The 12,194-nt window shown below is 42.3% G+C and overlaps 1 protein-coding gene across 3 annotated transcripts in view; it reads right to left on the bottom strand.

Annotated features, from left to right (window-relative positions):
- The window catches only part of ARMC3 (armadillo repeat containing 3), a 73,903-nt gene that overhangs the window by 25,601 nt on the left and 36,108 nt on the right, over positions 1-12,194 (bottom strand). For all 3 annotated transcript variants that reach the window (XM_048510297.1, XM_048510299.1, XM_048510298.1), the window contains exons 9-10: positions 9,145-9,297; positions 8,906-9,011 (exon numbers count right to left, since the gene is read on the bottom strand). In XM_048510297.1, coding sequence (XP_048366254.1) covers positions 8,906-9,011; positions 9,145-9,297 — 259 coding nt within the window. The remainder of the gene's footprint in view (positions 1-8,905; positions 9,012-9,144; positions 9,298-12,194) is intronic.

Genomic DNA, 12,194 nt, shown 5'->3' with positions numbered 1-12,194 from the left:
ACAGGAAAATCCAGCTTCAAAGTGAATTGAAAGCGGATTGAAAGTGCATTATTCTGCCTGTGCGGAAGGGGTCTCTTTCTGCCTATGGAACATTGTAAAACGTTATGTTTCAACATAAAGCATACAGGTTGCACTTCTAACTGGCCTTTATTAGGGTCATGGCAGCAGAAAAACATCACCTACAACAAGTAAAAGTCTCTACATTCACGGGGAAAGAAGTCAAAAGAAAAAAGACATTCAACAATAGCCTGATGAGGACCGATAGCCTGATAGACTGATAGAAAAAAGACATTCAACAATAGCCTGATGAGCACTGTTGACCACAAGAGTCTGATAAAGCAGGAGGGGGTGGCGTTAATCTGTTTCAGCCCCTGAGCGTTTAGAGAATGTTGGAGGGGAACTTTTTCCAAGCTGCTTTCCTTTGCCCTCCCCTCCCAGCTTATGAACAATATATTTTTTTAAACACCCAAGTTCAGGTCAACCTTAAAAAACTAAATGATGGCTATTCTCCTAAAACATTATGTTAGATAATTTTTAATTTTTATGGAAAAAAAACAACACAAGCAAACGAACAAGCAAATATTCTGGCAAGATCAGTGTAGTTAAGAATAAGCAATGGTAACTTGTTACCAGAAATAATTAATAATGATGGTGGTAATTCAAACCCTGTGTAATATTACTCTAATCTTCATCTCATAGTAACTGTTTCTGCTGGCAAAGTTTTTGAAGCCCGTTAAAATACAAACAGTGCCAACGATGCCACTGCTTTCCTTGTTTTACATTTAATTGCTTGAGCAATACTGTCATATATTCTGTGTTCATAAAAAGTAACACCTGAACTCCCCCCGCCCTCTCCAAATAAAAGGGCACAACAGCAGGGAAAAGCAGAACAATGGCCAATAGATGGCAGTGCTGCTGTAAGTTAATACCAGCCAGGCACACATAATGGCCTGCCTGGTAAACCAGTAACCTGAAACGTACATTGAATGCCAGGTATAGCTTTCATTATTTGGTAATTGAATTGATGACCAACGCAAAGTTGAGACTGCTAAAGACACATGTACAGATGTATTGTCGAAGGCTTTCACAGAAGGATTCAACTGGTTGTGGTGGGTTTTCCGGGCTGTTTGGCCATGGTCTGGTGGATCTTGTTCCTAACGTTTCGCCTGCATCTGTGGCTGGCATCTTCAGAGGTGTATCACAGAGGGAAGTCTGTTATACACTGTGTCATACAGACTTCCCTCTGTGATACACCTCTGAAGATGCCAGCCACAGATGCAGGCGAAACGTTAGGAACAAGATCCACCAGACCACGGCCACACAGCCCGGAAAACCCACCACAACCAGACATGTACAGGCTTTTCAGGAGCGAGAGGGTATCCTTAGAGACCGATTTTCAGTCAAGCTTGGAATGTGCCACTGGGGCCTGCTGCAGTATGCATGCTATTCCCCTACTTCAGTGGTGGCGAACCTATGGCACAGGTGCCAGAGGTGGCACTCAGAGCCCTCTCTGTGAGCATGCATGCACAGAGTTCATCATTTGGGGGGGGGGGGGCACACATCTAGGTTGGCCTGGTCCGTTGGGCATGACATGTAGGTAACCCTGTTAAGTGCTGTTAAACCCCACTGATTTTCATGGAAAGAACTGAAGCACAATCCTTTACCTGGGAGTAAGCTCAGTTGCTGGCAATGGGGCTTGCTTCTAAACCCTCCTAGGGTCGTGATTCACCCATTCGAAGTGTTGCACGATTGCTTCAAAACAAAGCCACCGACTACCACCAAGCTTACTCCCAAGTAATGCGCACCTTGGAGCCAATCGTTTTTTCTAAACAAAAACCTCGGTATTCAGGTTAAATTGCCGTGTTGGCACTTTGTGATTAATAAGTGGGTTTTGGGTTGCAGTTTGGGCACTTGGTCTCGAAGAGGATCACCATCACTGCCCTACTTTATCTGAAAAAAAAATCTCTCTTTATTTTGTGGGTTGGAAGCCTGGTCCAACATTCTTTGAAGAAATCTGGTTCTGACTGTCCCCTCATACACTTTACTTTGCCTGTGCAGAGCAACTTTGTTTATTGCATTATAGTTCTACCCAGGATTCCCCCCCCCCTAGATCTCAAAGTAGAGCATTTTACACAGAACTCATGGGTCTCCCATCTACACAATGAAAAGACCCAGGGCTATTTTGCTTCAGCAGAAGCCCTGTTCAAGCAATGATTTTGGCAGTACACCTGTGTGTAAGGGGAGATCATGCTAGGCATGATCCTATCAATGCACAGTTGCCATTTTGTGTGAGTAGGATAGCAACTGTATTTTCCAGCTTCAGTGCATGCATGGGAGTATCCTCAAAAGTACAGGTTTCTGATCACCCACACCAAAGCTTATTATGTGCCATTATATTATAAATTGATACTTCATATCACCGCCCTGAGCCCTTTGGGGGAGGGCGGTTTATAAATACAATTAATAATAATAATAATAATAATAATAATAATAATAATAATAATAATAATAATAATAATAATAATAATAATAATAATAATAATAATAATAAAAGATTGTTCCAAGGAAGGATCTGCTCAATTCACTGAAGATTGTTCCAAGGAAGGATCTGCTCAATTCACTGAAGGATGCAAACAAGGTCATTGCTGGAATCCAAACAATGTCACTGCATGAAACAAACCAGCTTATGTACAGCACTGCAGTAGTGATTACTAAAGAGCTAGGGGTAAAGATTCATCACCCAGAAAGAAGGCCGAAAATAGGTACTCCAAAGTGGAAAATCAGACTGGGAAGAAAAATCAGCAAACTACGATCGGATGCCAGCAAACTGAAAAGCATGAAGGAGAAGAAGCTGAAAAATGACAAAATCAAAGCAGACCTAGTTAAGAGGTACCACCTGGACAAGAGGAAACTCAATGAGGCAATAGAGGTGGTCAAACAACAGATGGTGGCAGTTTCAAAGAAGATTGCAAGATTCGAAGCAAGGGTTGCTCAATTCAAGCAGAATCAACTTTTCTACTCCAACCAGAAACGATTCTACCAGAATGTAAGTGGAGATGTGAAACGAAACACAGGAGAGCCAGACAGAGAACAAACGATTGAGTTCTGGAGAAACATTTGGGACAGCCCAAAGAACTACAACCAAAATGCAAGTTGGGCCAAAGCTGTGGAGGCTGAACTGAGCAGCAACAACATGGACAACCTGGTAATAACAACTAAAATGGTTGGAAAACGAGCAAAAAAAGGTGAAGAACTGGACTGCCCCAGGCAGTGATGAACTACATGGATTCTGGCTGAAGAAACTGACCAACTTGCATGAAAGAATTGCCCAACAGTTGAATCAGGTGCTGCAAACAGGCCAAATTGAAGAATGGATGACAACAGGGAAAACGTTTCTGATAATGAAAGACCAAGAAAAGGGAGCAATCCCGAGCAATTACAGGCCAATCACTTGCCTACCAACAACCTTTAAGCTTTTTATCTGGCATATTAGTGTTTGAGATGCAATACAAGACCACCTGGAAGGAAAGAACTTTGCTGCCCGCAGAACAAAAAAAGGAAACAAACCGTGAAACAGTAGGGGAACAAAAAAGATCAACTGCTCATAGATAAAATGATCCTTGAGAATTGCAAAAGAAGGAAACCAACTTTGCATGCTTAGCTTGGATTGATTACAGGAAAGCATTCGGGATCTCACATCGCCACACAAAGTTGGATACTTCATTGCCTGGAGATAATTGAGTCAGTGAAAACATCAAAAGAAATTGGTCAAGAATGCAATGCAACACTTGGAAAACAGAATTAATAATAATCAATGGAGCAGGAATAGGGGAAATCAACATCCTAAGGGGAATATTCCCAAGGAGACTCCCTGTCCCCACTACTCTTCATCATTAAGCTATGATTCCGCTCTCTATACATTCTGAAGAAAAACAGGTCAAGGCGATATTTCAGACAGCAAGAAACTCACCAAAAATTTTCCACAACCTTCTATACATGGATAACCTAAAGCTCTATGGAAAAATCAAAAGCAGAGATTGAAGGTCAAACTACTGAACACAGTGAGAGTCTTCTTTAGCACTGATTATCATTACACAATGGATTTTGGACTTGACAAGTGTGCAACTTTGGAACTCAGTAAAGGTAAAATCCTTGCAACATGCTGAAAGGTGTGAATATGCCAAATGACAACATAGAAATAAAAGAGCTTTCACCAGTGAATGAAAGCTACAACATACTTGGGGATACTGCAAGCAGAGAAACATCAAGCATGCAGAAGTCAAAGTACGCCAATTTAGGGAAGGAAATATCTTTAGAAGGGTAAGAAAAATTTTGAAATCAAAGTTAAATGGAGGACATACAATAAAGGCAATTATTAATACTTAAGCAGGTGCCTGTGGTAACGCCTACACTGCTGGCATAATTAACTGGACACAAGTTTCGGAATTGGACATCCTGGACAGAAAACAAAGGGAAAATTATGACCATCAATCGAGCACTCGCATCCAAAGAAGTGATGTAGACAGACTTCTCACCTAGCAAGGTCAGAAGGAGGAAGAGGACTGCTCCATACATCACAGCAATCAGTAAGAGGAGAGAAGGAAAAGAGGCCTGGAAAAGAATACATCCAAGAAAGTCAAGAGCCAGCATTGAAAAGAAGTCCACAAGGCTGAGATGCTGAAAGCCAAAGAATCAAAAAGAGTATAGAGTCCAACAGTTTAAAACACGAAAGGAGCAGTGGCTAAACAGAAATAGCTTCACTCCATGGGCAGTACTTTAAGAACATTGGAAGGGAAGGTTGACAGCAAGAAAACATGGGGAGTGGGCTCAGAAGGGGAACTCTAAAGAAAGGAAACTGAGAGGCCTGATTTCTTGCTGCCCAGGAGCAAGCATTACAGGACAAAATGCAATAAAGACCACGAATCAAAAAAGTCTTACAATGACCCAAAGTGCTAAAAGATCTCTGCAAAGAGGGTGATGAAACCGCGGGAGCACATCATCTGCTGTTGTAAGAAAGTAACAGCCCAAACTGACTTATCTTGAACGTCACAATAGGCTAGCAGTTAAATGGTGCACTGGAACCTTTGCAAAAGTACTGGCCTGCTCCTGTAGCAAGACCTGGTACGAGCAATAATGCCGACCAGAGAAGAACCACAGAAAATGAAAGAAGCAAAAAATACTCTGGGACTCTTTAGGAATACAAACAGAACCAGACACCTGGCAACAACAACACCCCAGAACATAACAATATGATAGAGAAAAAGAAACATGTTTGGATCATAGATGTTGCTGTGCCAGTTGACAGCAGGGAGTAAGAAGGACAAAAGAGCTGGAAAAGACGTCACAAAAATACAAAGGACCTACAAATTGGAAGTTGAAATCGATTGTGGCAAAAAAAGAATCAACAGTAATCCCCCAACTGAAGTAGTCGGGTGCTCTAGGGAGGAATCCCAAGAAATCTTGAAAAACATCTGGAAAGCTCTAAACTTGGACAGGAACATCAGTCCACACATGCTGCAGAAAGCAGCACTTCTAGGAACTGCACACATTCTACGCAAATACCTCTAATATCCTAGGTCCTTGGGAAGGACTCGATATTCAGAGATGAATTCCAGACACTTGTGCTGTGTTGTTATGTGTATAATAATAATAATAATAATAATAATAATAATAATAATAATAATAATAATAATAATAATAATAATAATAATAATAATATACAATGCAAGTTAAAACTTGTGGTCCCAGAGCATAACATAAAGACACATGATGCAGCAACTCCAACCCTGTCCAATTGTTAACAATTTTGGTGAACCAAACACTTGAAAGGGGAGATTGTGCTATGCACAATGCAGGCAACTATCAATTTATGTTAATAAGACAAGTTGCATATTCTCCAAGCCTAACATAACTGTTTTCCACAGCTGAGTGGACAAGTCACTCATTTTAACCATCTTTAGCCTATATGGTAGAATAGGGAGTCAGATATTTGGGGATATTCAAATTGTGATTGCTATGGAGATAAAACAGCTTAATTTTAATGTGGACAGACCCTGGGCCTTTCCCCACTTACCTTAAGCCCCGCGCTACTCTCCTCAAGTAGCGCGGGGTCCCGGGGCACTCCCCATGACAGGGGCGGCGACAGTGCAGCCGCCCCGACGCTGCTGCTGTCGCGCCCCCTCAGCACGCGGCATCCCTGGCACTCTTGTAAACGGCGCCTTTTGATGACCCCGCGACAGAAGCTGGGTCATGGGGAAACGCGCCAGATCAGGGGATGCCGTGCCGTCTTGTACTATGGGGAAGGGGGTGAGTGGGGAAACGCCCCCTGAAGCACACATTATTACTTTTGCCAGCTACCTAATATCTGGATCCCTGGAATAGACGCTATCAGGTGTTACAAAGGCACCCCAGTCTCCTGGACACAGCACGATCCTTTCGCAGTTTTTGCCACCATCTAAGATTTTCAATATGTGAACTGGCTGCTCTAAGCCAGCCCACAACTCTCCTCTTGAAAACGGTCTGAGTGCACGAATGAGACAGGAAAAAGGCTCTCAACCCCACATCCCTTTTCTGCCTTAGTCGGCAGACTGCGCTCGAGAAGACGGCTTGTGGGAGAAAATAATCCTGACAGTCTCTCAGACTCAAAGAATCAATGGAAACAAACATTCATATCCCACACATACACGGACAAGCAAATGGGGAAATGCCCAATGGGCTATTTCCCCAGGAACACAGATTTCTTTGTACACAGTATCTATAGTTCAGGGTGCAGAGGCAGCAGGGAGACTGCAGAAAGGCTTAACACAATGACTCAGGTCAGAGGAAATTCTTCACTGACGCCCCACCCCCCTTTTGTAACTGTGACAAATGACCAGGTATGACACCTTCATACTGAATTCCTTCAATATCCCCCACCCCAGCTCTGTTCAGCTAAAAATTCCACACAAGACTTGGCTGGGTTCCCCCCACCCCCCAAAGCACAGGGGGGAACCATAAAAATGATAACTTTCTACAATACAGGCACTCAAGACCTCAAGACTCAGGATAACACTCAAGCATCACTGGAACCCAGGACCGAATTCACCACCTTCCTCCAACCTGACTTATGAAAGGGGCTCTGGAGAGCAACTGCATCCTCTTGAGAATTAGCTTGTATGGGAAAAGCCTAAAAGGGCCCCACAAATTAATTGTACAATTGCTTTTGACCTTGACTGCAGAGCAGAGTGTAGCAAAGCAATTCCAGGAGGGCTGGGCCCCAGAGGCCAACAGCTGGGCTTTTATATGTGATCCTAGCTACAACTGACATTAGCTGAACAGCCACAAGAAAGGCGTATCAGAGCCAATCTCCACTGCATTCTTTCAACGGAAAGAATAGCTGGCAGAACCATGTCTACATATGATAAATGGTGTTTCATCTGGTAATGTTAAATTAATGTCAGTGGCTATTAGAGCCGAGTGAATAATTTTGTGACAGAAAATGAATCTGATGAATTACATCTCATTCTCCTCATGGAATATCTGTGAGCCAGGCTTCTTTAGGGTCTTCTGTTTTATTTATTATTTGGGACGCTCCGCAACAGTTGTTGCAAATGTCGCCGCTTTTATGTCCTTTAATATTTGAACCACCTCACTCGTTCATTGATGTAAATTACATGTGGTTTTACTTCTGAAGGAGTGAGCTCAGCTCTTATAACTTGGATGCCAGTGGAAAGAACAGGGAGAATAAAGAAAGAAACATAGGTATGTTTAACAACATGTCTCTACGAACTTTCATGCTTAATCACACAAAAGCTCAACACTGATAAGGCTAAACAAGTTGTTGCTATTTATGCTACCTCCTTATTTTTATGCAGCTTTTAATGTGTAGTTAACAGTACAATGCTAAGCAGGGTTACAAGTCCGTGGAAGTCAGGGGCTCAGAAGTTTGTTTAGGACTCCCAGGTGAGAATGGAAACGACATATTTTTAAAACACCCTCTTACTGAAACTGCTATTAAAATATTGACTGGATTATTTGTCTTTTCCACTGCTTTGACTTTTTTTTATATCTCACGGATTTGTTAATCAGGTTTTGGGGAGGGTTGAAATGATTAGTTAACAATATTTAGACTTTTAGATTAGATTGTAAGCTGCCATGTGCACCTCGGGCTAAAAATGCGGAATAAAAATCCTTAAAATAAACAAACATTGAATACTGAAACCCTGATCTATTAATTGGTCCACAGAAGCAGTTGCAATCAGGTCCCCAGATAAAATCAACCATGTTCTAGTCAAAAATTCAATTTTGTGTCAACTAGTCCAGAAATCGATGGCTCTGACTGGTTCTGCTGTCCCTTATGAGTGTTTTACTGGCTTCACATGTTCATAGTAAAGGAAATGATGAGGTAAAACTTTAACAACGGTTGGTTAATTTGGCTGGATCCAAACACCATTTTTGACCAGCAGAAGACACCCTTATCAGCAGAACGTAACGTTCTTGCTTTCTCCCCCTCTGGTTGCAGCCCACTGAGTTCCCCCAAATTTGTTTGGAGAGGGCACACATAGAGAAGGTGGGAATCAGCAAAAATCAGCCCTCCTTTTTCATTAGTGGGAAATGATGTTGAAATGCGGTTCACTGAGTGAGATCTAAAGCAAAGAGAAGCAACAGTGTAATGAGCCAGGACACCTAGAAATTGCGCAGAAGTGAAAAGATGTTCAACAAGCCTCATAACAACACATGAAGAGCCCTGCTGGATCACACCAGAGGTCCACATAGTCCAGCGCTGTTTCTCATTCAGTGGCCAACCAGTTCCTCTGAAAGGCCAACAACAGGGAATAGAGGCCAAGCCCATTCTCTGATGATGCCTCCTGGCTCTGGGATTCAGAGCTTTACTGCCTCTGAAACCATCCATCCATCTTGCACTCACCTTGCATTGCCAAAATGGGATGTTGTCAGATTAACTAGAGCTGTTGCAGCAGCTTCTTTTACCTCTTCATTGTCGCTGCTTAGCAACTGAACTAGCTGAGGAATTCCTTTGGGGGAGAAGAAAATAAATAAAGTGTACAGATGCACCTTCAAATTAGCTAGAGTAATACCGCCAGCTGGTAAACAGAATGCAACACCGCTAACAGATCGTGGTTCTATCTTCCTCCATAACTGACTCACCAAGAGCTCCAGTGGTATGTTTGCTAGCTAAATTCTCACACATAGCAGAGATTGCTTGAGCAGCCGCTATTTTAGTTCCGTCGTTATCGGTTCCCAAAAGAGCAATAAGACATTTTTCGACTTCTTCTTCGTGTAGGTTTTTTCTGTTTTCAGCTGCGTGTAAAAAGAACAACAACCGCGATAAATTATGGCAAACAGGTTAAAGAGAAAATAATATGTCAAGTTTCCATACAGATGACAGTGCTAGCCATTTTTTTTTTTGCTTTCGTCCCATGCAAGATAAAAAGACATAATGCACGCTAACACTGTATGTAAAATCTGAATCAACCTTGATGAAATTTGCAGAAATATACAAGTCTTTGGAGCAGGTCAAAGGAAGCATTCCAATTACCGGCTTCATGCAAAAGTGAGCTAACAATATTACAGATTATGTCTCCCTTTAAAAAAAAGCCTTTAATGCATGTAGAATCAGGGATGCATATGCCTCCTCCTTTCTTCCTCAATCTGCCCTCACTAGGACATAATGCCTTTCCTCAATTAATGCTAATAGGAGCCGTGTACATGAAAATTAAAAGGTCACTTTTTCAGCGAAGATGCCATGCACTTGACAGTTGCTGTACAAATCAAATTAATGCTCAGACTAGTTACGGTGAGTGGCAGGTTAAAAATGTGCTCAAATGCCTTTTTAATGCGGGCGTTCGGATGAAAACAAAGGAGGAAGCTGCACAGGCCCTATTTCATCACCTCAGGCAGCACCATCAAGAGCCACCACGGACCCTTTGGGACTGACCCGCTCCCACACCTCTGAGACCCAAATAAAATATAATACAAAAACAAACTACATTACCTTCTGTTAGCAGGGACAGACTAAGAATAAGGCACATTACATTTTTTACACTACATTCCTTACTTTTATATTCTACCCCAAGGAGCTCAGTATTTCCAGGGTCAGGTAGTGGATAGAGTGTTGGAATAGGATCTGGGAGCCAAGTTCAAATCCTCACTCTGCCACAGGAGACTGCTGTGCGACCTTGGGCCTGTCATACACTCCCAGATTAGCCTCCCTTACAAGGTTGTTGTGAGGATACAATGGAGGAGAGGCTAATGATGTAAGCCGCAGCAAGTCCCCAGAGAAAGACAAAGTATAAATGACGTAAATTGGGGTGGCCAACCTATGGTGCTCCAGATGTTTATGGACTTTATTGTAGCGATATTGAACGTTTAGGACATTAATAGCAAACTTTTATTTCAACTAAAGCTCGATATCAGACTGTCTAGACTCTAGCTGTTTTACTTTCCAAGATGTCTTTTCTAAGTTGTTTCCAACACAAGTCAAATGGCTCTGCGAGAATGTTAAGAAAACACAGAAATGAATTTTGCCGCATCAACGGTATGTAACTCCAAACACTCTAGAGATGGCATTAACTGGGATTACCAATTGGTTTGACACATAATGGATTATTGCCTCTGGCTTGATGCTGGCCAAACACGCCAGTAATCCGAGTAATGGTCTCTAGAGGGTCTTCATTCCTCAGCAATTTGTTTCTGATACTATGTTGTTTATTCCTTAGCATCGAGAATAAAAAATGTCCCCTTTTTCTTGTAAACTGCAGCTATGATAGATTATATTTTTAAATTGCAAGGACGGGTTGTATAGCAAGAAGACCAACATTCGATTTCACTGTTGAAATTAAAAAAAATGAGAGACACGAGAAAGCCTAGTTAAATGCATTTTGTTTTCTAGCAAAAACAATGATCAAAAAACTGTCCAAGTGATCATATTGCGGGAATAAAGACTGGCTCCCGCAGAGCTCATGTTAATTATTTATTTGTTTGTTTGTTTATGCTGTCAAGTCACATTTGACTTATGGCGACTCCTGGTGAGGTTTTCGAAGGCCAAAGATATTCAAAGGTGATTTGCCATTACTTGTTTCCATGGAATTTCTTGGAGGTTTCCCATTCAAATACTTGTCAGCTTAACTTCTAAGACCTGACAAGATCAGCCTAGCTTGGGCTATCCAAGTCAGGGCATGTTGAATTAACTACTGAGTAAATATGTATAGGAACGGGCTGTATATCTCTCAATACTGGAATCACATTAGAAGGTTTGATATCAGAAGGCTATTGTGTGTTTTCCAGGCTTTGTGGTTGTGGTTTGGTAGTTTTTCCTCATTAGGTTTCACCCACATCTGTGGCTGGCATCTTTAGAGGTATGTCATGGTGAGATGCACATGCAGAATAATGCACTTTCAAACAGCTTTCAGTGCTCTTTGAAGCTGTGCGGAATAGCAAAATCCACTTGCAAACAGTTGTGAAAGTGGTTTGAAAACGCATTATTTTGCATGTGCGGAAGGGGCCTCTGACACAGTGTTGTTACCCACGATGGAGACAGAGTCTCTCAATAATGTGGGGAAAATTAGTTCAGAGCAGACTGTGTATTAATATTGCAAGAGGCTGGGTAGGGAATCTTTAATACCAATGTATACAAAGATCAGCTCTTTGAAGAAAATCCACAGAGAGGAATACAATGCAAATTTGACAATCTTTATTGTAGGGATAAAAGGTTCACAAGCACTTGATTCAATGCAATAAACACACAAACACACACAGAGAGAGTTCCTAAGATATAACAGAACAAACGGCTAGGGTCTGGTTCCAGGGGGTAATGCGCTGGGCACAGTGACAAAGACAGAAAGGTGTCAATAACACTGGGCAATTGGCCCTTTGGAGGATAAGATATTCATAGGATGAACAATCAACTCTGTGGGGTGTCAGGACGACTTTTGGTAGGTGCTAGGACAACCTCTGGGAGGTATCCGGAAGGATTGTTTGAGAAATAATAGAGTGCATCGTAGTGAGGAGCAGTGGAGTAGCTGCCATAGGGTAGGGGGGGCACCATGCCCTGGGTGCATGTCATTAGGGTCACATGGGGCGGAAAATTACCCCCACACCCTCCCCCTTCCCCCACCCAGCCCAGCAGAAGCCCGGAGCAGCCTGGAGTTCAGCCGGCTGCAAACTAAGGTAAGTGGGGATGAGGGTAGGGCCCCACG

This window comes from Sphaerodactylus townsendi, linkage group LG11 (genome assembly GCF_021028975.2).
Source record: "Sphaerodactylus townsendi isolate TG3544 linkage group LG11, MPM_Stown_v2.3, whole genome shotgun sequence".
NCBI lineage: Eukaryota > Metazoa > Chordata > Lepidosauria > Squamata > Sphaerodactylidae > Sphaerodactylus > Sphaerodactylus townsendi.
This window is presented reverse-complemented; position numbering and strand designations above follow the sequence as displayed.